At 47.3% G+C, this 25,021-nt stretch overlaps 1 protein-coding gene and 1 non-coding gene across 4 annotated transcripts in view; both read right to left on the bottom strand.

Moving 5' to 3' along the window:
* LOC132835358 (vigilin-like) overlaps positions 1-25,021 on the bottom strand; it is a 107,267-nt gene that overhangs the window by 60,247 nt on the left and 21,999 nt on the right. For 2 of the 3 annotated variants that reach the window (XM_060854819.1, XM_060854820.1), the window contains exons 4-9: positions 24,259-24,407; positions 19,024-19,239; positions 16,874-17,080; positions 14,730-14,945; positions 12,267-12,411; positions 11,491-12,143 (exon numbers count right to left, since the gene is read on the bottom strand). In XM_060854819.1, coding sequence (XP_060710802.1) covers positions 11,491-12,143; positions 12,267-12,411; positions 14,730-14,945; positions 16,874-17,080; positions 19,024-19,239; positions 24,259-24,407 — 1,586 coding nt within the window. The remainder of the gene's footprint in view (positions 1-11,490; positions 12,144-12,266; positions 12,412-14,729; positions 14,946-16,873; positions 17,081-19,023; positions 19,240-24,258; positions 24,408-25,021) is intronic. The other variant, XM_060854821.1, reaches the window with a different exon arrangement.
* On the bottom strand, positions 16,380-16,461 carry trnas-uga (transfer RNA serine (anticodon UGA)). Its single transcript has one exon. It is a non-coding gene; the product is annotated as a tRNA-Ser (tRNA).

Below are 25,021 nucleotides of genomic sequence, written 5' to 3'. Positions count from 1 at the left end.
GCAACGAGAGACTAGAATTAGATGAGCACAGAGATCTGAGGGGGTTGTAGGTGCCTGAGTTGCTTCTCACTCTATACACGGACATATGTACATACAGCTGGGAGTATTAGTACTAAGGAGCAAGGGTCCAGACAAGGGCTTCTCCACCTCTTGGCCGAGAGTTTCCTGGGGACATGGGGTTTGGAGGGAAAATAAGAGGGTCAGCATGACAGGTGGGCAATGTGAGAAACTGGAGGCCGACATGGTGCACACTGGGAGTGGGAAGTTGCTATACAGAGTGGGTTAATTGTCTTACCTAGTGGGTAGTGAATATAAAGGTGTGAGGAAGTGCCTTTACGAGGACAAACAGAAGCATAGAACAGAGTCATAAAAGTGTGGCAACAAGTCCAGACCAACACTCCAAAGAGTAACTCAACGAGACCCATTCCCCTACACTATTTTAACCCTGACAAATGCACCTAACCTACACATCCCTGAACACTATGGAGCAATTTAGCATGGCCAATTCACCCTAACCTGCACATCACTGGACACTATGGGTAATTTACCATGGCCAATCCACCCTAACCTGCAAATCCCTAAACATTATGAGGCAATTTAGCACGGCAAATTCACCCTAACCTGCACATCCCTGGATAGAATGGGACAATTTAGCACGGCCAATCCACCCTAACCTGCACAATCCTGAACAGTATGGGACAACTTAGTATGGCCAATCCACCCTAACCTGCACATCCCTGAACACTGGGGGGTAGTTTATCACGGCCAATCCACCCTAATCTGCATATCCCTGGGCACTAGTGGTAATTTAGCACAGCCAATTTACCCAAACCTGCACAACCCTGAACACTATGGGTAATTTAGCATGGCCAATTCACCCTAACCTGCACATCCCTGAACACTATGGGTAATTTAGCACGGCCAATCCACCCTAACCTGCACATCCCTGAACACTATGGGTAATTTAGCACAGCCAATCCACACTAACTTGCACATCTCTGGGCACTATGGGTAATTTCTCCTGACCAATCCACCCTAACCAGCACATCCCTGGGCACTATGAGTAATTTCCCCAGCCAATCCACCCTAACCTACACATCTTTGGATTGTGGAGGAAACCGGAGCACCCAGAGGAAACCCACGGAGATACGGGAATAATATGGAAACTCCGCAGAGACAGTCAGCGAGGCAGGAATCGACCCCGCTGTGAGGCAGCAGTGCTAACCACTGAGCCAATGTATCACCCCAAATATATAGAATCAATAAGCAAATGCCATTTGGCTTGAAAACATTATCCTCCTTCCTTTAATGGGATGTGGGCAGCTGACCTTGAACTGTGTGACTTGCTCGGCCATTCAAGGGTCATTGCATCTGGAGTCGCCAAGGCCAGTAGCTATTCATTAATGGGGACAGTCTATGATAAAATATCGTTCAATTCCAGTGTTATTAATTCACTAACTTTAAGTCTCGTCAACTATCATGATGGGAATTGAACCCATGTACCCACAACAATAACGGAATCTGCACCTAGGTACCTTGTACCCAAGATGGTGCCAAAAATGGCGACTTGTAAAGTTTGCAATGCACTCGTCTGAGTACATGTGACAATAAAGCTAATTCTAATTGTTTGCAATGATGTTTCAAACGTTCATGTAAATACTTAAATTTTGCTATCGCTCCTGCCTCCACTACCCTCTGGGACAGCAGGGTGGCTCAGTGGTTAGCACTGATGCCTCACAGCACTAGGAACGTGGGTTTCCTTCGAGTGTTCTCGCTCCAAAAGATGTATAGGTTAGGTGAATTGGCCATGCTAAATTGCCCATAGCATTAGTCAGGGAGAAGTATAGGAAAATGAGTATGGGTGGGTTATTCTTCGGAGGGTCAGTGGTGGACTTGTTGGGCTGAAGGGCCTGTTTCCACGGCCAATCCACCCAAACCTGCACAACCCTGAACACTATGGGACAATTCAAATCTTTCAGAAAATGAGTTCCAGATATTCCCACCCTCTGGGTGAAAAATCACTTCCTCAAATAATCTTTCAACCTTCTGCCCTTCACCTTAAATTGATATTTCCTGAATACTCGCCTCTCCACTAAGGAAAAAGGTTTCTTCCTTTCTTACCTTGTCTTTGCCCCTTCTAACTTTGTACACCTCGGTCAGGTTCCCCCTTCAGCCTTCTCTGCTCTGAGGTAAACAACCCAAAGTGGGAGAATCCTGTAAGGCCCATGAGGAATAACTAATTAATCTCCCTGTGGAGCTTGTTGACAATGGGTTCCCCTGGTAACAGGCAATGGCTAGGCCAACTATCACTCACCATCTGAGCCCTTGATAAAGCGAACCATGGGTAGCATCCCTACCTCTGAGTCAGGAGCCATGGATTCAAGTCCCACCTGCTCCAGAGATGTGTACTGATATCGCTGAACAGGTTGGTTAGAAACAAAATAAGAAACAGGTACTTCATTCGTGCCTGGATGACCTTGGAGAGAGAGCACGCCATGTCCATCAATGCTCTCAATGTCTTGAGAGAGAGAGACAGACAGACAGAGAGAGAGACAGACACGTGGGCATTGCTGGGGATACAGTGCCTTATTTCTCCCTCCAACTCCATTTTAATTTAGTCCCTTCCCTCTCCTCCCCCCCCCAACCACAGACTTTTGGTGGTTGGCTTGTCGATATTTAATCGGCTACACGGGTGTTTTATTGCTAAGTTAAAAGCAAAAAGAATGCATAAAGGAGTGTCATGGTGGTGGGAAAGTCGCTCAGTGATGACACTTCTGGGTATAAAGAGGGAAAAAAAAAGATAAAGCAGAGAGGTGTTGTTGGAGAGGGAGCACACAGTTTCCATCAATGCACCTGATGCCTTGACAGAGAGGGGACAATGTGGGGGATACACAGCTTTATGTCCTTACTCCCATTTTGGTTTAGCCCTTGCCCCCTCTCCCTCCTTCCCCTCCCCTTTTCATGGTTCGTATTGCCCACAATCTGCTGTACTTGTAAATATTCAATTGGCTACACGGGTGAATAGAGGCGGTGCTTCGTAGTTAATAGATAAATCATGGTGACGGCAAGTCATTCGGTTGTAGGTGAGAACACTTCCATATGTCAAAGGATTAAAAAAAAAAGGTACAGCAGACCCCCTCCTTTAGAAAGAGGTGGGCATTGTAGTGGATACAGTGCTTTATTTCCCCATCTGACTCCATTTCGATTTCACCTCGTCCTGCTCTCCCTATCCCTCCCTCACTTCCGCTGCTTTACATAAAGGGCTCTACATAAATTTCCAATGGGTGATTTACTGGGGGTGGCTAATAGTAAAACAGAAGTCACAATGAATTGGTGATGAGGGAAGATAAAAACTTTCAGTTGCGTGTAAGAACACTTCTGGATATGTATATTTATATCCAAGAAAAAAAAATAGGAAAAAGAAAATAGAAAATACAGAAAAAAAAGTAGAAAAAAGAAAATACAATTTAGGAAAAAAAGAAAACAGAAAATAGGAAAATGAGAAAAAAGGGTTTATTTCTGCTGACAGTGCAGCCCTCTTCCTTGGCTAGGTTCTGTCCAAGAGTCCTTGAAGACAAAGAACACCGAGTCCATTAAGACTCTTGATGCCTTTAAAGAGAGGTGGGTACACAGGGGAATACAATGCTTTGTCTAGCCCTCTAATTCCATTTTGATTTAGCCTCCTCTCCTCCGCTTCCAGATGGTCTGCATTGCTACACAGATGATTTGCTGGTTAATAGCTAACAACAACAAAAAAAATCACAGTCATTTGAAACCAAATCGGACCCAACCAAAGTCTCTGGTGGTGCAGTGGTTGTCCCTCTCCCGTCGGACAAGGACAATCAGGTTCAAGTCCGGCGTGATTCAGAGATTTATAATGCCACCTCTCTACAGGTTGATTAGGAAGATATCTAATTGGTTCACAAAAGGACACATCCTAAACTCTCCCACTTCGTAAACTTATCCAAGGTTTTAAAAAAGTAGACACCCAACATGAAGTTGTTGTGATGCAGTGGCAGTGTCCCTCCATCTGAGCCAGAACGCCTGGGTTCAGGTCCCACCTGCTCCAGAGGTGTGAGATAACATTTCTGGGGTGGCACTGTGACTCAGTGGTTAGCACTGCTGCCTCACAGCACCAGGGACCTGGGTTCAAGCCCCGATGCGGGCGACTGTGTGTGGAGTTTGCACCTTCTCCCAATGTCTGTGTGGATTTCCTCCCACAGTCCAAAGATGCGCAGGTTAGGTAAATTGGCTATGCTAAAATTGCCCAGAGTGTTCAGGGATGTCTAGGCTAGGTGCATTAGTCAGAGGAATGGATCTCAGTGGTTTACTCTTTGGAGGGTTGGTTGGGCCAGACACTGGGAGGGATTCTATGAACAGGTTAACTAGTAACTATCTAAAATGCCCCACAAGGTCTGGGAAGCAGCTTTATGCTCAGTGGTATAGTGGTGAGCATAACTGTCTTCCAAGCAGTTCAGGGAGAAAGTGAGGACTGTAGCTGCTGGAGATCAGAGCCGAAAATGTGTTGCTGGAAAAGCGCAGCAGGTCAGGCAGCATCCAAGGAGCAGGAGAATCGACGTTTCGGGCATGAGCCCTTCTTCTCCTGACCTGCTGCGCTTTTCCAGCAACGCATTTTCAGTTCCAAGCAGTTCAACCAGCTTCATTTCCACTCCGTCTCAATTTAACATGTCTCTTTAAATTCAGATATAAAACTATTGGATGCTAACTTTGCTCTGTAAATACTTGCAGGTTTAATTCAATGAAAAATAGAGGTGGGGCTTTGATACCCATGCAAATTCATGCAAATAAAGTAGCCGCTGCTCAATTATGAGATTTCGATGTCACCAGTTACAACTGAAGGATAAAATTGATAAGGCAGGCCAACCAAGAGGGCTTTTGTGGTTCGAATAAGATTAAATATACAGCAGACCCATGCATGGTTCTGCAGAACTGTTTAACAGTTCTAACTCAATGTATCTAGTAACACTTGCAGACAGAAGAAAAATAAAGCAGTCAACGTTTTGAGTTCGATTATGACTCGCCTTCAGAACCAGGAGTACGAAAGCAGTTAAAAACCAAAAGGACAGGGGATGATGGAAATCAGAAACAAACACAGAAATTGTTGGAGAAGCTCAGCAGATCTGGCAGCATCTGTGGAGAGAAATCAGGGCTAACTTTTCGAGTTGAGTGAGCCTTCCTTAGAACTGATGGTAGCTAGGAAAATGTCACTTTATATGCAGAAGATAGGCTAGGGGGAGAGAGGTAAGGACCAAATAGGTGAGGATGGAGCCCAACGAAAGAGAAGAACTGTTGGACAGACCAAAGTTGGTCAGGTGAATTGGCAAAGCTAAATTGCCCCATAGTATTAGATGCATTAGTCAGGGGTAAATACAGAGTAGGGGAATGAGTCTGAGTTGGTTACTCTTTGGAGGGTCAGTGTGGACTTGTTGGGTCGAAGGGCCTGTTTCCAAACTGTAGTGGATCTAATCTAATCTTAAAAAGAAGTGAATAATGATCAGGCTGAGGAGGCTAAGTACCTATTAATGGGGACTGTTAGGGGCTAACAATGGATTGTGGGGTAATGGCAGGCTATGTGATTAAAGAAAAGACCTGGTGTGAGAGGGGTTGGGAAAAGGACACGGGGGAGCTCAAGTCCTGAAGTTATTAAGCTTGATATCAAGTCCAGAAGACTGCAAGGTCCTCAAGCAGAAAATGAGATGTTGCTCTTGCAGCTTCTGCTGAGCTTTGCTGGAGCACTGCAGCAAGCCAGCGACAGATGTTGGTCAGGCAACTGGAAGCTCAGGGTCTTTTTATCCACTCCTTTATCTGGCCAACTGTTCTCCTCTGTGTTTGGGCTCTATACCTATCTATCATTGCCCCTACTTTTCATACAGTGTGTTTTATTATATTATAATTTGATAGCGAGGAGTCCATGACATGGAAGCTATTTGAATGTCCTAACCCAGTCATGGTGAAGAAAATGATGTACGCCTCTCACACCAAAGGTCTAAAGGACTGGATTCAAACCTTTCAAATTATCGGGGGGCCGGAGTTGCTTCTCAAGCTTTCTGAGGTGAACCTTTATTTACTTGTGGACGTTACATGTTAAGAGTGTAGACTGGGGTAGCTGTCTCTGTGAAAGAGCCACATAAATTAATCCCACTCCCCTTCCTCTCGCCTTCAAAGTCAGGCAAATATTTCCTTCTCAACAACCACTTTTCTAGTTCCTGTTAAAAGCTGTGAACACATCAGCTTGTGTGCAATCCAGATTCCGATCGCTCCCTGCATAAATAAATATTCCTCCTCCTCTCAATAATTATTTTAAAACTCTATCCGCCAAGCTTCCTACCAGCAGCAATAGATCTTTCCCAGCGACATTCCCTCTTGTTTGGAATGCTTTTATTAAGTTTCTGCTGAACCTTCTTTATCCAAGGAGAACTAGCCCAGTTTCTCCAGTCACGCCAAAGGCCTCCTCTGGAGTACTGTGTCCAGTTCTGGTCACCCTGTTATAGGAATGATGTTATTAAATTGGAGAGCCTTCAGGAGAGATTTATCAGGATGCTGCCAGGAACGGACGGTCTGCATTACAAGGAGAGACTGAACAGACTGGGTCTTTTTCCACTGGAGCGTAGGGGGTTGAGGAGTGACCTTAGAGGTTTATAAAACCATGAGGGACGTAGATAAGGTGAATGGCAGGTATTTGTTTTCCCTACGGTTAGGAATTTCAAGATTAGGGAACATATTTTTAAGATGAAAAGGAGAAAAGATTTTTTGGAAAATTGGGACTTTTTTTTTACAGAAAGTGATTCCTGTGTGGAATGAACTGCCAGAAGAAATAATGGATGCAGAAGCATTTACAACATTTAAAAGGCATTTGGATAGGTTCATGAATAAGAAATGTTTGGAGGGATAAATGTCCAATGCAGGCAGGTGGGAGTAGTTTAGTTTGGGATTACGGTCAGCATGGATTACTTGAACCGAAATGTTTGTATCTGTGCTGTATGATTCTGGTTCTATCACTCCAGGTCCCATCGTCATAAATCTCTGTGGTGTCCTCTTCCAGGCTTTTAACATCCTAAGACAGTAAGTGATGTTGGATGGTACTTCAAACAAGTTAACCCAGAACAAAAAGGTATCACCTATCCATCACCACTCCCTCAAAAAACCTATCAATCCCTAAAACTTGCTTCCCATAGTTCACATGTCCACCATCCTGTGGGAAAAAGTAATTAAACTCTGCAGAAATATCCTCTGCTGTCCTGGTTGTGGCAATCTGAAACATGCTAAAGGGGGGGTTTTAATTTATTGCTTTCCTCTAATATTCTCCCCAACCAGCCCTCTCTGCAGCAACTAACGCTGGGCATTTCAACATCTTTTAAACTTATATTCATCATGGGGCAGGACTGGGGCTCAGTGATTAGCACTGCTGCCTCACAGCAGCAGGGTCTCAGGTTCGATTCCAGCCTCAGGTGACTGTCTGTGTGGAGTTTGTATGTTCACCCCATGTCTGCGAGGACTTGCTCTGGTTTCCTCCCACAGTCCCAAAGATGTGCAGGTTAGGTGGATCGGCCATGGGAAACGCAGGGTTACAGGGATGAGATAAGGGGCTCGGGTCCAAGTAGGATATCCTTTGGAAGGCCTCCATGGATTCGATGGACTGAATAGCCTGCTCCCACACTGTAGGGATTCAACAATCGCTTCAGGGTTCAGAAGCATTCAGCACCAGACTGGTACGATATTATAAAATCTATCCCATTGCCTTTGAACTTTGCTACTGAGCCACAGCAGTAAACAAACACAAAGAAACTCAGCAGGTCTGACAGCATTTCTGGTGAGAGAAACAGTGGTAACGTTTCTTCAGAACCGAAGAGGAGTCATGCGAACTTGAAACATTAACTCGGTTTCTCTCTCTTACCACTGCTGTTGAGTTTCTCCAGCATTCACTGGGCTTGTTTCAGATGTCCAGCAGCCACAGTACTTTGCTTTCAAACGTGACATTTTTCCAAGCTACGTGCCCACGTAGCAAGGCTTCACTCTCGACTCTTGATCTCCAGCATCTGCAGTCCTCCCTTACTGGTCTCAGCGGAGTTTCCTGTTAATGAGCGCTCCCTGTACAACTGTACATTTACCCACAGAATACGTACATATTCGTATATATAGCCAGCCGTCCTGTACAAAACTGCCAACTTTGTATACAGTCTGTGCGCAAAAATGCAAGCACCGCAAGGGACACTTTAGTCAATCTGGGAGAAGCATATCTGCTGATTTAGGTTTGCTAAAATTCTGGAGTTGGCTACTGCTTTCGATGAAATCTCGAAGGTGCGTGCCTGAGACAGAGATGTGAGATTGCACTGTACACATTTACAGTCATGTGACAATGTCACCCGAAACTGACGCGCGGTTAGGTAGTCAGCTCAAAAGCTTACATTTCGGTTGTAAATGCCTACTCCCTGGATGATCGGTTAGCTCAGCGGCCTCGCATGCAGTTCTGTTTTACACCAACAATCCCCAGTCTGGCTCGGATAGACCTGGGACCTGTCTCCTTGACCCGCCTCCCCATCCCCAGAGCGGGAGACAAACCACTGGCAAACACACTGCTGAAGAAAGGGTGAAGCATCAGCTGCCGATGAGCCAAGGATCTGCCTTCAGCTAGGGGGAACCTGAGGGAGCCGGCAGAATTCTCAGGACATGATACTTTTAGCAAGTTATCTGCACACTGTTCGAATGCACATTTTCGCCCGAGAGTTAGCTCCTTGAAACTACTGGCCCACTCCCTGCCTGTAAAACGCTGTGGAATGACCCATGGTCACAAAAAGTGCTGCCTAAGAGCAGGTTTGTTATTTCTGCCTTTGAAAGCTGTTATTTACCCAGAGGAAAACAATGCCCTCACCATAGCTGTTTACCAGGGTTTGCTACAGGAATCAGATGCTCACAAAGCAAAACTCCACAAAACAAATGGCAGAGACACTGATCTGGATTTACTCATGATCCTCTTGTTGTTGCAGGGTTCCAGTTTAAAAGTTGTCCGAAGTCAATAGGAAGTTTTTGCCTGAAGGTGGATAGGCTGGGTCCAATCCCCACAAGAGACGGTTAGCCCTTTGTGGCCACTTCCTCTGAATTTCCTTGTACCCTCTAAGATGAAAATACAACATTCTGCATTCTGAGAAAAGTTGCCTCTTTACAACAGCAGTTTCCAAAACGTGGGTCACAACTCCAACTTAGACAGCAGAAATATGCCAATGGAGTCGCAAGGTTCCGTCCCTTACCCCTCCCACCAACTATGAGACCCAGGTTTCTGCTCAACTCGGTCTCTGTCTCTGGACCATGGACTCCTGCTCACAGTCACACCCCTGAATCTTGAAACCCTTAGCCCTGAGCTGCACCCTTTCAAACCCAGCCCCTTGGCTACTTAGTGCTGCCGGATGACCTACGGCTCCAACATATTAAACCCAGAGACTCTCAACCTGCACGTTTCCTCCTTCCTTGGGTGAAAACCCTGGAATTCCCTCCCTAATGGCAATGTGGGACAGCACATGGACTGTAGTGGCACAAGCAGGCAGCTTATCATCACCTCCTCCTCAAGGGCAACTAGGGACAGGCAATAAATGCTGGCCCAGCCAGTGACACCCACATCCCACAAAAGAGATAGGTGGTGAAGCAGCTCAGATGAAAGAATGGTCTGGTGAGAATGTAAAATAATTGTATTTTCACAAAGTAATTTCAAAACACGGATTGTCATATTCATGTGATGTTCAAACATCAATCTCTGACACACAAACTTATGTAATAAATATCAGTCAGCTTCTTTATTGCCATTGCGTTCTTGTTGGCATCCAGGGTTACAGTAACTTTCACATGTTAAATGTCATTTGGAAGACTGTTTTACATCATCTCCTGCTCTCTCTCTCTCACACACACACACACACAGAGACGCTTGACATTCACGCAAACACACATATGTAGGACCTCAAGAGTGATGGAGCTCCCAGACTGAGTGCCTTTCCTACTGCAATCTGCAAAGTTTTCCATTATTTGATCATCATTTCTCGGTCATAGTTTCTTGGTGTCGCCATCAGCCATGGCTGGGGGGGGGGGGGGGGGTGACACCTCTTGCCTTGGTGTTAGAAGGTTGAACCCGCAACCCCCACCCTCGGACCCTAAAGCATAAAATTTCGGTTGACACCAGGGTGAGGGAGCTGAGGTCTGGAAAAATAAGAGGCACTTGTCTCTGGGAGATGCTTGTATACTCTTGAGACCACTGGGAGGGAGGTGCTGGGAGAGTCCTATATCTCTTGCCCACACCTTAAATCCATACTCCTTGTTCACATACCGTCAGCTCAAATGGGACAAGCTCTTCTTCGTCCACTTGTTCACTTCTACCAAGACTCCCGTCAACCCCTTTCACTGCACGGACAACTTCTTGCAATTTCTCCAAACTAATCCATGCAGTTAGATTCCACCCCGGAACCTTTCCTGCACTCCCTCTCAAAGCCCAATCACAACTTTCTTATGGTGCGCCTAGATCCAGCCACAACCCTCTACGGTGAAGTCTAACTAATGCCTTACTCCCCGACTTTTTTACTCTGTATGTCTGTTGATGAAACCCCATAATCCCAAGTACTTTGTCAACTACTTGGTCGTTTTCATCACCAGAACGAGAACGGGCTTCTGCAACGTGCACAACTAGGGCAACGCACCGTGGGTGCCAATTCCCACAATCAGCACCTTTCATTCGGATGCAATCTGCTCCACCTCTCTTTGACCCAGCCGATCAAAGGCTAGCTATCTGGGTGACAAGGGTCATATCCGCCTGGCGTGGGGAGCTGGGAATTCACACGTACATGGACGTTACACAGTGTACCATTATTGTCCTTGGGTAACAGCTTGCACTGCCCTCACTGTGCAGGAGGATCTACAGGTATCGAGATTCACGGTGTACAGCAGCACAGCTCCACTACCCGCTGACTGGGGCCCTTGCCCCCAACATTAGGCAAGAAAATGAGATGGAGGAACACGAGGAGGAGGAAGTGGAGAAGGAACAGGGTGATGGAAGTCTAAAACAAGACAAACTCCTTGGTGCCCACCAACTGAATTACTTATGAGTGCTACCAAGAACCTCAGCTACACCTCTCTCCAATCACACGCCTAAAGTCCCATCCTTCATCATTGACTGTCCCACTGACAAACACAGACATCAGGAAATACATTTCAAACCAATGTTATAAATATGTTGTTAAAAGTCAGAAAGAAATAATTTAAGACACCCGTGGGCGTTCCCTGAGTACCGTCTCTGACATGTTTCTCTGCCTATGCTACACAGTGGTTCTCCCAGTGGGGTGGAAAACTGCAGCAGGCCTTGGAGCGTTTGACTCAGAGTGCCCCATGGTGGATGTCTGGGCAAGCCCCCTGACGGGCAACAGTGTGGGCACTGGTAGAGAGGGCCAAGATGGCAGCAGAAGCGGTGTTACCCTCTGAGTCGCTGCTACTGACCCATGGAGGTGCCTCAGCAATCCTCCTGATCTGCTGGACGACAGACTGTTGGGTTGCCGTGACACCCTGGAAGCCCCTGCGAACAGTTGCGTCCAGAGCCACGATGGCGGCCGTCTGAGCTTGGAGGGCGGCGGTCTGAGCAGCCACCGCGTCGCTCAGGCCTCTGACGGAAGCCGCCTGGGCCGCGATGGAAGCCGTGACATCGGCCATCAGACGCTCCGACACAGTGGGGTCCGCGGGCGTGCTCACGGAGGTGACCACTCTCTCCAGGCTCTGGGTAAAACTCTCGGCCAAGTTGGAGCTGGTGTCCTCCATGCTCCTGGCCATTCGGCGCAGACTGTTGGGCAGGCTCTCCAGGGCAGCAGCCATTTGATTGTGCGCGTCCATCAGCCTTCTCCTGTAACCTGGGTCATCAAAGTCCTCGTCCGACTGCTCAGCGGCGGGGCTACTGTGCGACAATGCCCTCTCCTCCTGCCCTGCCTTTTGCCCACTTGTGGCCAGCACCTCACCACACTCAGATGCTACTTGGAGCAAAGCCTCCGAAAGGGGCGCTGTGTCAGTCTTTGAGCCGGTGACAGAGGGACTGGGTAACGATGTCTCTTTGCTTCTCTTGCCGTCTGCATCTTCCTCCTCTGGCTCCAGCTCCTGGGAAACTGAAATAAGAAAGGATTAGGGCAAAGTAAGATGGGGCCTCTTTAATCATCTGCAGAGGACAGAGGAGACTGCACAATAAGAAAGGTGCAGCTTAAGAGGAGGAGGATTAAGTCCACAGATACCTTCATCCTTGATCTCTCCAGCGTCGTCACAGGCCTCAGCAATACCCTTTTCTGTAACTGTCTCATCAACAGCGGCTAAAACGTGAAGGTGTGACTGTCCTCCTCCCGTGTGCTCTTGCTTGCCCCTGTTAAGCACCATCTTCTCCTGCAACGACAGGCAAGTGTGTCAGTGCGGTACTGTCCTGTTATCACCTTTGGGCGACGTGGCCGTCATGATTAATCACTGCTGTGAGCTGTGTCCGTTTAACTGCAGGGTTGGTTACTGATTGATAGCATGTTGCTGAGAGGGTGAAGGGAGTGTGGTTAACTGAGCAGCGTAGGAGGCCGATGGCACACGTGCTTAGATATGCCATTTGAAGACAGGATTTACTCACGTTCACAACCTGGGTCAGACTATTCAACAGCCTTATGGACTGCATCCATGTTCTTGGAGCTAGACCTGGTTTTGACATTCAACATTATTCCTTTGCACTTTCTGTATGTCTTGAGAGCCTCCTGCCAGTCTCCACCCCACCTGGCTGCTGACACAGGAGTCCCACCTCCACATCTTACAATGAAGCCTCCATTCAGCTCGATGTTCATCCATTCTCCAACCTTTTGCAACATGGGTTCACCCAGCAAAAGAATCCCAACATATGAACCTACCACGTTTAAGATTCAGACCGACAGGTACTTTTTAAATGCAACCCTCCTTTGAGAGCTTTTGGCTTCTTTTAAATGATGCATTAGCTTGGTGTGATACCCCTTTTTACACCTGATGAACAAAATACACGCATACAGCAATCCTGACAAATCGTACACAGTATCAATTCAAAGGAAAGGATAAAGATGGGCAGGGGAGAGGGTGGAGAGACAAGAAGGGGAGGGGGTGGAGAGACAAGAAGGGGAGGGGGTGGAGAGAGAGAGAGGGGGAGGGGGTGGAGAGAGAGAGAGGGGGGTGGAGAGAGAGAGAGGGGGGTGGAGAGAGAGAGAGGGGGGTGGAGAGAGAGAGAGGGGGGTGGAGAGAGAGAGAGGGGGGTGGAGAGAGAGAGAGACGGGGGTGGAGAGAGAGAGAGGGGGGTGGAGAGAGAGAGGGGGGATGGAGAGAGAGAGAGGGGGGTGGAGAGAGAGAGAGAGGGGGGTGGAGAGAGAGAGAGGGGGGGTGGAGAGAGAGAGAGGGGGGTGGAGAGAGAGAGAGGGGGGTGGAGAGAGAGAGAGGGGGGTGAGAGAGAGAGAGAGGGGGGTGGAGAGAGAGAGAGGGGGGTGGAGAGAGAGAGGGGGGGGTGGAGAGAGAGAGAGGGGGGTGGAGAGAGAGAGAGGGGGGTGGAGAGAGAGAGAGGGGGGTGGAGAGAGAGAGAGGGGGGTGGAGAGAGAGAGAGGGGGGTGGAGAGAGAGAGAGGGGGGTGGAGAGAGAGAGAGGGGGGTGGAGAGAGAGAGAGGGGGGTGGAGAGAGAGAGAGGGGGGTGGAGAGAGAGAGAGGGGGGTGGAGAGAGAGAGAGGGGGGTGGAGAGAGAGAGAGGGGGGTGGAGAGAGAGAGAGGGGGGTGGAGAGAGAGAGGGGGGTGGAGAGAGAGAGAGAGGGGGGTGGAGAGAGAGAGAGGGGGGTGGAGAGAGAGAGAGGGGGGTGGAGAGAGAGAGAGGGGGGTGGAGAGAGAGAGAGGGGGGTGGAGAGAGAGAGAGGGGGGTGGAGAGAGAGAGAGGGGGGTGGAGAGAGAGAGAGGGGGGGTGGAGAGAGAGAGAGGGGGGTGGAGAGAGAGAGAGGGGGGGAGAGAGAGAGAGAGAGGGGTGGAGAGAGAGAGAGGGGGGTGGAGAGAGAGAGAGGGGGGTGGAGAGAGAGAGGGGGGTGGAGAGAGAGAGAGGGGGTGGAGAGAGAGAGGGGGGTGGAGAGAGAGAGAGGGGGGTGGAGAGAGAGAGAGGGGGGTGGAGAGAGAGAGGGGGTGGAGAGAGAGAGAGGGGGGTGGAGAGAGAGAGAGGGGGGTGGAGAGAGAGAGAGAGAGGGGGGTGGAGAGAGAGAGAGAGGGGGGTGGAGAGAGAGAGGGGGGGTGGGAGAGAGAGAGAGAGGGGGGTGGAGAGAGAGAGGGGGGTGGAGAGAGAGAGAGAGGGGGGTGGAGAGAGAGAGAGGGGGAAGGTGGGGAGAGGGGAGAGTGAAAGGAGAGGAAAAGGAGAGAGGGAGAGGGAAAGAGATCATTAACAGAAGGAGCATTATTGGAGTGAGACAGAGGACAATGACAGCTTTAATGGTGGATATGAGTGAAGAGTGGAGTGAGGAAGTGAAGGAGGGTGAATGACAGCATTAACTGAGGAAACAGCAGAGTATAAAGTGAAGAATGCTGGGGGAGACAGCAATAGCAACATGAATTGTGGGAATTTAAACAGACAATCACCGTGCTTCACTGGCTAAAAGGTTTGGTGAGACCAAGATGACACATTAAAACAGGATATAAATGCACACGTCTGCCTAGTACATGGACACTGCTGGTCTAACCTTCTCTTCATAGATCTTCCTGATTCGGGTGCCTGCCTGTGCCACGGGCTCTTTCTCACCAGTGATGAAGATCTCATCCTTGTTGATGCTGGGAGGCGGGATGTTGATACGAGCTCCGGTCTCCTGCATGATTTCCTGGACCACTTTGTTGTAAGCCCCAGCAATGAACGGATGGAAGACCTTCTCCAGGTTTATCCTCTCCACTGCCCGCTTGTCCTAGCACCAGGGACAGAAGGTAAGGCAATCAAGTGAGATTCTTTTAATTACTTTACCAAGCAAACCACTTTCCCCAACAGTGCTGCTGTCAATCAGAATGCAAAGTGCAATTCTTAAATAAGCATAGATTATCTAGAGAGGTTCATGCTTTTAATTGACTTAGACCGTAATAAACATGTATAGGAGCACCCCTCCAACCTGCTCCGCCATTCAATAGGATTATGGCTGATCGAGTAAAGTTATCCTAGACTGTAAATTGTAGGATGCTTTCCAACGTGTGGGAATCTAGAACTGGGGGAGGGCAGTTTCAACATGATTCCCCTCAGGAGGGGTATCGATGCAGTTAATAGGAGTTGTCTTTTCTCTAGGATGGGGGATTTCAAGACTAAAGGGCACATTTTCTAAGGTGAAAGGACAGAGATTTTAAAAAGACGTAGGGGCAATTTTTTTTTAATACAGAGGGTGGTTCGTGTGTGGAATGAACATCCAGAGGAAGTGGTGGATGCAGGTACAAGTTACAACATTTAAAAGACATTTGGGTAAGGAGATGAATAGGAAAGGTTTGGAGGGATTTGGGCCAAATGCAGACAGTGAGACAAGTTTAATTTGGGAATATGGTCAGCATGGATTGGTTGGACTGAAAGGTTTGGATGACTATCACATCCATCTCTCCAGTCTTCAATGAAAAAGTTCCATAGATTCACAGCCCTTTATGTGAAAAATTCTATTCGCATCTCTGTTCCAAATATTTGTCCCCTTATCTTAAAACGGTGGCCCACGTTCTAGCTTTCCTAATCTGCGTCTCTCACGTCAAGTCCCTTGAGGGCTTCCTATGCTTCATGTGGTCACTCCTCATTCTTCGAAGCTCCGGGATTCATTCACTCAGTCTCTCATCAGTGGACCATCCTTTCATCCTCCCAATGACCAATTCAGCGGCCCTTCACGACTGTCTCCAATCCAAGCACACGAATCCTCAAGCACACAGACCAAAATCGCTCCTGGTACTTCAGGTATTGTCACACCAAATCCCAAGACAATTTTGAAGCACAGAAGCAAGCAGCATTGTAGCAAGACTTCTTTCTTTTAGATTAGATTAGATTAGATTACTTACAGTGTGGAAACAGGCCCTTCGGCCCAACAAGTCCACACCGACCCGCCGAAGCGTAACCCACCCATACCCCTACATTTACCCCCTACCTAACTCTACGGACAATTTAGCATGGCCAATTCACCCTGACCCGCACATCTTTGGACTGTGGGAGGAAACCGGAGCACCCGGAGGAAACCCACGCAGACACGGGGAGAACGTGCAAACTCCACACAGTCAGTCGCCTGAGGCGGGAATTGAACCCGGGTCTCAGGCGCTGTGAGGCAGCAGTGCTAACCACTGTGCCACCGTGCCGCCCACAAAGCAGAGCTCAGCGCAAACTCCGCCATAGTTGACGGGATTCGAACCTGCGTGGGAATGCCCCAACGAATTTCAAGTCCATCGCCTTAACCACTCGGCCACAACTACAGATACTTTCTGCCTACACTTCAAACCCATGGCAATAAAAGGTTCAATTTACCACTTGCCTTCCTCGGCGTGCGGTGTACCTGCAAGCTAACTTGCTGTGTGCTGCGTTCACAAGCCCCTCTGAACGTGGATGTTTGCAAGCTTCACACTATTTAAAACATACTGTGCTTTTCCATTCTTATAGCAGAATCCAATAACATCACCACGTTACTCGCGGTCACCTCACTGGCCATTCTCTTCACCTGCCTCTATCATTTCACAGAAGGCTAATTGGAGGATCACATGCCCTGAAAATGGCAACTGCATTATTTTAATTGACATGGGGCACAAAACCAAATTACACGAGACCCAAGGGATATCAAAACAAATATACTGCGGAAATGATTTTGGAAAGTTGGATGGGCGGCCGTACCTGCTCTGCAGAGATGAGCAGAATCTCGTGCCGAGATTTCTCAATGCCTTCCTTCGTCCCTGTAATTTTAATCTGGTTGCTGGGGTCATCGGGGCGGGGGATGTTGATTTTGGTCGCCGTCTTCAATTCTAGTTCCTGCAGTTTCTCTCCATTCTTGCCGATGACAAACCGATGGTGTTCTTTTGGGATGGTGACAGTAGCTGAAGCCTAAGGGAGTTAAAGAGCCTGGTAAAGTACGTTGGTCTGCACTCTCTGTGCAAAGAGGAGTTAGTTTTTGCTCGAGACCACAACACCTCTCAGTCGGTTGACGGGTGTAAGTTTTCTCCAGTACACATTGGAAATTACACTCTGTAGAATTACCTAGTGACCACAGTTTGCAATGCAACATCATTACAGGCAACTGTTTACATTTTTCTTTATTCGTTCACAGGATGTGAACATCACAGGATAGTTAACTCTTAACTGCCCATCCCCAATTGCCCAGTCAACATGTAGGCCAGACCAGGTAAGGATGGCAGTTTCAGTGGACATCAGTGAGCCAGATGGGCTTTTCCGACAAACGGCAACAGATGCATCCTCGGACTCTGAATCAGTTAGAACTGAATTCAAATTTCACCATCTGCTGTAGATGGGATTCAAACCCAGGTCTCCAGTATATTAGCTGGCCCTCTGGATCGACTACTAGGCCACTGCTTCCCCATACAATACTTCCATTCTAAATGATTACATAGGTGGCTTCAACATTAGCCTGACATAAAAGTGCCAAAAAATTACGATAACAAATCTATCTAGGAATTATAAATGCATAATTGTAAATAGGTGATTGGCATGGGCTTCAGCTCATAACATTCACTAACCTGACAAATCAGCAATGGCAGCCATGTATACAAGACGTTGGCCAAAATATTACATTTCAATCACATCTTCAGAAGGTTATCAAGGAGTCCCCATCTCTCTTGCAGGTCAATGCTCTGACTTCAAATACCAATGTCACAGACATAGAGTCATAGAGGACTACAGCACGGAAACAGGCCCTTCGGCCCAAATTGTCCATGCCGCCCAGTTTTCACAGTTAATCTAATCCCATATCGCTCCATACCTACCCCATCCATGTACCTGGCCATGATGTCTCTTAAGTGACAAAATTGTGCTCGCCTCCACCACTACCTCTGGCAGCCTGCTCCCGACACTCACCACCTTGTGTATCAAACAAATGCCCCTCTGGACCTTTTTGTATCTTTCCCCTCTCAGCTTAAACCCATGCCCTCTAGTTTTAGACTCCCCTATCCTGGAGGAAAGCTGCTGGATAGTCACCTCATCTGTGCCCCTCATAATTTTACAAACCTCAAGATGGTCATCCCGCAGTCTCCTACGCTCCAGTGGAAAAAAAAAGCCCCAGCCTATCAAACCTCTCCGCTCTAGAGACGATCAAGATCACTTCCGCTCTTCTTTAGAGACTGCTCATCTATGGAGTCTTACACTTGAAAAAGACTCCACAGATGAGTAATGATATCAGCAATGCCTGCTGGAGGGGCAGGACCTTGAGGCTCCTTGGAACACACAAACGGGACTGAGCCATTCAATCACTTGCTCCTTTTCTCTATCATTTAACTAGAATCCCACCCTATCCACCAAAGGAAACAACCTTTTTCTATTAGTTGAGTCGGCTTGGTGCAAAGCAGAGTGTGGGTTCAATTCCTGCACTGGTTGAGGTCACTTGAAGGCCCCAGCTTCTCAACCTTGCCCCCTGCCTGACGCAGGGTGACCCTCGGGTTAAAAACACTATCAGCTGTTTCTCTGTAACAAGGGAGCAAGCTGTGGTCCTCTGGGACTTTGACAAATGTGGATTCCAAATACCTCGATTAATTCATGCCTGAAGCTTCAACACAGAAAAGGACTGAGGAGTTTAAGGAAGCAATCACAAACAGGACTGAGCCATTCAATCACTTGCTCCTTTTCTCTATCATTTAACTAGAATCCCACCCTATCCACCAAAGGAAACAACCTTTTTCTATTAGTCGGCTTGGTGCAAAGCAGAGTGTGGGTTCTACAACTGATCACAAAAGTGGAGGGGGAGGAAAACAGGGTGAAAGACACGACCTCTCACCAACCACAGCAGTGACAACGGTGCGCCAATCCCGAAGACCGACCTGGGTCTGAAGTCGAGCCACGATTTCCTTCCTTGCTTTCATGACAGAGTCGAGTTTGCCGGTCACCATGATGGAGAGGCCTTGATCTTTGGCCAGAGAGAGCTCAATATGGGCTCCCGTCTTCTGCATGATGTCCAAGCACACCTTCGCCTCCTCACCTTCGCCAAACTGACTGTTGTCCTTGTACCTGCGCTCCTCCAGAGGGACATGAAACACCTGAGCAGAGGAGACAGAGAGAAAGGCAGTCAAGTCCTGTTCAGCAACTGTGTGTGGGACTAGGCTGGAACTGAACCCGTATCTCTGGTGCTGTGAGGCAGTCATGCTGACCACTGAGCCACCGTGCCGCCCGGGTCTGTGGATAAGCACACCAAGGCTCTTCCAGAGACCGGGACTGTGAAACTGGGAAGGATAAGATATACTGGCCTCGCCAGCTATGCCCAGACATGGGAATTCCATCCTACAACAAATTTGAGGTCAAAAACAACTCCCACCCACAACCTACTTTGCCAAACCCAGTTCACACATCTTTTGCCATTAAAGTAGATGTGAACACTACCAGCTGCAAGTTCCTCTGAGCCAGTCACCGTCCTGACTAGGAGATAAATGGACATCTTTTATCTGTCAGTGGGTCCACCTACAACACATGGTCTGCAGCGGTTCAAGGTGATGGCTCAAAGCTGATCAAGGTTGAGTGATCAATGCCGGTGACTCCCACATGTCTTGAACAAGTGAAACAATATTCTCTGGCTGACTCCTTAAAGGAAATAAACTCTCATGACCTGGTGTCTTCCCCCTGACTGTCACCAAAAATAAATGTCCAAAGTACAAATGGTATGGGGAAGTGAGTCACTGTCGGCATTGACGTCAACAATAAGCAGGTTTTCCTGTTTATCACCGGAAGGTTTATATTCTTTTTGGGAGACACACGGGGGAAGCCAGTGATCACACAGGATGTGTCAGCCTTAGATCTCAGACTGAAGGTGTTATTTCTACCTTGCCAACATCATAGAATCGCCAGTGTAGAAGCAGGCTATTCGGCCCATTGGGTCCACACTGACTCTCCAAAGAGCATCCCACCCACACCCACCTTCTCTCTAACCCTGCAGTTCCCATGGCCAATTTACCTAACCTACACATCCGTCAACAAGAGCAATATAGCATGGTCAATCCAATTGTGAAAGTTCATTTGAGAACCTGTACCCCTGGATCTCTTTGTTCTATAACACTCCCCAGGGCCCTATCATTAACTGTGTAAGTCCTACCCTGGTTTGCCTTATCAAAATACGACATCTTGCATTTATCTAAATTAAACTCCATCTGCCATTCCTCAGCCCACTGGCCCAATCTCGCTGTGTTCCCAGATAACCTTTTTCACCCTCCACAAGAACATCAATCTTGGTGTCATCTGCTCTGCAGGTGGACGTTGAGAAGGGAAAAGTCCACGGGAAGCCACTTTAGGATTGGCATACAGACTGCATTCTTAAAATATTACTGAATGTTGTAGACAATCACCATCTACCAGAATTTGAGAGAAAAAGAGAATTTGGACTTAGAGATGGCTAGCCTCTTTAGTTCTCGTGGGAGCTCATGTTTAGACTGAAGAGACCGCGTTTGTAAGCATCGAAATTAAACCAAGATTTGCCTTACTCTAGCTACAGAGAGGATAAGCCTAACCACAGAAGCCAATTCAGAGATTGCAGATTTACACATGCCATCAGACGCAAGAAATCACTCTGGACTGGTTCCAGAAGAAGTGTGCCAATTTGAGGCACAGAGTACAACGTTAGCATGGAGCAGGATTTTCAGATGCATTAAAACTTGAATGAGGAAACTTCCCTGCAGTTTAAAATGTTTATTTAAGTTGACCACTGGGAACTAGGACCTCCTGTATAAACAGGAATCAGTCTCTGCAGGGATCATTACATTTGGTCACCTCCCAGTGAGAAACATTTTTAGTAAAACTTCACAGCTGCAACTTTGCTTTTAATTAACCTCTGAACATAAACTTAACAACATTTAAGGTATTTCCTGAAAATGTCAATGTCTAGAAATCAAATTAATAATCATCTCCTTAAACACAGCTGTTTCTTATAAAGTTTTGGTAATTCTAACATAAAACTCACAGACTAAAAACCAAAGGAAGTACATTTTGCATTTTTCTCTGCATTCTGTTCCTTTATTTTTAAGACTGGCTCAATTCCTGGAGTAAAAAAAAAGTTGATAGCTGAAACTGAAACAAAACCAATTTAAAATTCATCCTCCTGTTTTCAAACCAATTTAAAACTGGGAAGCACTGGGCCCTAATTATGTATCGCTCTGCATCCCGCTGTGAGCACAGCACTGAACAGAGGCTTTCAATGCTGCAGTCCTTAATTTGCACAGTGTACACTTTCCAAAACCAATGTGCATGCAAATACCGACCTTGACAGCACAGGTCAAAGCCATTTGGTCCACTTGTACTTCTGTTATCCCTCTGAAATGTCCTCCTCTTAGGAAAAGGTAAATGAGCCATACCTAGTGCGGTTTCTCCACTTCCTTCTCAGAAGTTATTCTGGATTAAATTTATGATATTTAATCAATGAGAGCACAGCACATTTGACTATGGCCTTCGTTCCTCTTTCCTGCCTGTCTCGCAAAACCCTTGAACCCCTCGTCTATTATAACTTTGTGCCTCTCGTTCTAAATAAGAACTCTTCATCCCAGGAATTAGCTGAGTGAACCTTTCTCTAGATCAGTTGCTGAGGTGAGAGATTATTGCTATGAAGGAAGGTGTCAGAAATGGGTTGGCGGCGGGGGGCTTGATGATTTGACAGAGACGTATTAGATTATAATAAGTTTCCTTAAGGTTGACAAAGAGAAACCTTTTCCTGTTAGCTGATGGTACCAGGACGTGAGCACATAGATTTAAGGTTTCGGACAAGTGAGGCCAGGGAAGAGGTTTTTTTTTTAAAAGCGATGAACTGTAATGACCTAGAACTTACTGCCCACTAGGGTGGTGCAAACATAGTTGGTGAACAATTTCAAAAGGAAATTGGAAAGGACGCTTGAGGAACATAAACACAAAGCACCATGGCAGGAGAGTGAGATTTGAACTCCTGTCCTGAGACTATTAGCTCGGGCCACTGGATTACTAGTCCAGTGAGGTTTCTACTACACCACCATCTCCCTCAAATGGCCTCCTCTTATGCCATAATGACTCTATAACACTCCCTTTCACCTTTCAATAATTATATTCAATTTACATCATCTAGTTATTAACTCTTCTAGCAACAGAAGTAACTTTTTCCCTGCTTGTGTTATCAAAATACGTCTGAATGCACCTGTTAAACTTCATTGCTGCTAGATCAATATTGTGGAACTCCCTCTCCCTGACAGCACTGCGGTGTATCTACGCCAAATGAACCTCACTGGTTCGAGAAGGCGGATGAGAAGGGTAATTAGGGATGGGGAACAAACATGGCTTAGCCAGCAATGTCCAGATCCTTTGAATGAATTTTTAAAAATCTGCTCTACTTTAATGATTATGCTAAGATCTCCAGTTCTTGGAGCTGCAATTCAGAACTATATAACTACCTGTGGTATTATCTGCATATTCTTCCTTTATACCCTGTCTACGGTTTGATATCCTCCTTATAGTAGGGTGAACTAACTGGGCATAATAATCTAATTCTATTTACCCAAAAAATTCAATAGGTTTAGGGTCACTTTCTGTCAGGGCTTATTCCGAGCAATTCTTTTTAAACTACAGATAAGCTAGCTATCAGAAGGTGACAGGATAACAGTCCGGAGGAGAGACCCTGGCTGATTTTTTTGTCCAACCCCTTTCACAGTCCCGAGGTACTGAGGACTTGACAATACCAGTACAAATTGACAACGAAAGTTGGGATCTTGCAAAAACTTGCATTCCTGTCCCAAACTGCTTGTATTAAAAAAAACCACCTTAAAAAACTGATGTTTACATTTCAAATGAGACACATTGGAAAGACAGCAGGGTTAGTTAGGAAGAAAATTCTACAACACTGTGCCAAAATAGCTGAAAGCCACTGTCGACCTTGAGGTGAAAGGCGTAGAACAAACAAAAGACCACATTCAAAGCAATGGATATTTTGGTAATGGGGGAAGTTGCTTTTCACTTTCATTGGGTGTCGTTGACTAGACCAGCCTTTACTGTCCATCCCTAATCGCCCTTTTTTTAAAATCACTGCAATCCATGGGATTAAGTACAGGTGTGATGCTGTTTGAGAGGAAGCTGGATTTTGACCCAGCAATGATGATACCGTCCAGACAGTACGCAGTTTCACTGGGTGACCTCATAGACTATGCTGTTCCCATGCATCTGCTGCCCTTGTCTTCCAAGTTGGTAGGGGTCAAGAGTTCGGAAGATGTTGTCAAAGGATGCTGGGAAAATTGCAAAGCCAGAGAGGGCTACAGATGTAGGAAGGGACAGAGTCAGGAGGGGGCTAAACCAGAGGATGAGAATTTTACGTTGGAGGCATTGGGTTACTGAGAACTAATGATGGGTGAGCAGCAGGATAAATGTAGAGCAGCCCTTTTGAGCTTGAAGAATGCCTCAGAAAATGGCTGCTGCATTCAGCTGTGTCCATGGAGACGTCATGGAGGTAGATCACCATGACTGTAGCTAAAATGTGGCTTCGGATAGAACTGTTTTGGTGCTCTGCCTGTCGTACAAAGTTTTGGCCATGGGTGACACACAATGAAGTCAGGAGGTTTTGCCTGCTCCAGAGGCAAAAGCTCAATAATTCAGAGTGACTCTCCAAGTGCAGGTGTTAAACTGACACCCCATCTGTCCTCTAAGGTGGACGTAAAAGATCCCTCAGCCACACCGTTTTAAAGAACAACAGGGGAGTTCCCCTCAGAGTCTTAACTATAGTAATCGCTCAACCAATAGTGAGAGAGAAAACCTGGATCATCCAGTCATAAACACATCGCTGTTTGAGGGAATATTGAACGAAAGGGCTGCTCTCTCACACGGGACAGATGACTGATGGTGGTGTCACCATGTCTCAGGTGAGGAGAGAGATTGAGAAGGAGAGTCATTCGTGCTAAGTACCCTCAGGCAGTGCGGCAATTGAACCCACGCTGTTGGCATTACCCTGCATCGCAATGTGGCCAAGTGAAGGTGATTTGCTAACTAAGAGGGGCTTGGGGTGGCTCTGAGGGCACAGTAGGTGCTGGTCCTTCCTAAATTGCACACAACAGACAGCATTCACCTACCTGGGTGATTACTGAGGATTTGATTGGTCGGATTTTGCTCCACGCTCCAATGGGTTCACCAGACTTGTCCCCCGGTGTTCCCTTCTCAGGGAGAGGGGGGAAAGCCTCCAGGTAAGTGGGGATGTAAGCTTCATCCTCAGGTACTCCACCTGCAAACAGACAGGCAACAACAACAACAACACAACCCACGTGAATCGCACACATAAGCATCATGGTTAAAGGGGACGGTATATACAGGGGTAGTGGGGGGGGGAAACTATTACCTCTGCCCCTCCCTCCACAATGTTAGCGTAGCAAATAAAACCTCCTACCTCACAATAGCCACTTGACGTCTCAATGTTTTGGTCCCTCCTCACTTTAAGGTCACCACTGAAATCAAGAACAGAACTCGCTGGACCGTAGCTGCTGCTTGGAAGCCCACATCCTTCCCTGCCTTGGGTGCCCCTGGTTGTGACCAGGGGAGCGCACAAGGAGCAGTGTGGGCTGGCCTCGGTCTCTCATCTTCACTGGTGCGATCTCTCCCTCCCTTCTGGAGACAAGGTGGGCCACTCGTGAGGGTCTCTGACCTGGGTCCCGACATTCTCCCCTCCTCGTCTGAAGCTGTTAAAGGGTACAACTGGAAAACTGCCAGAAGCCCTCCGTTAACTGGCTACCGGACCACTCCAAGTGCATGAGCCTAGACAGTGTGCATTGGAAAACCACTCGACTGTGAAGGCATCACCATCAAGACTCAAATCTGTCCTGACCTGATAGTCACACTCGT

This window comes from Hemiscyllium ocellatum, chromosome 44 (assembly GCF_020745735.1).
Source record: "Hemiscyllium ocellatum isolate sHemOce1 chromosome 44, sHemOce1.pat.X.cur, whole genome shotgun sequence".
NCBI classification, from domain to species: Eukaryota; Metazoa; Chordata; class Chondrichthyes; order Orectolobiformes; family Hemiscylliidae; genus Hemiscyllium; species Hemiscyllium ocellatum.
The sequence above is the reverse complement of the archived record's forward strand: the minus strand, read 5'-3'. Positions and strand labels throughout refer to the sequence as shown.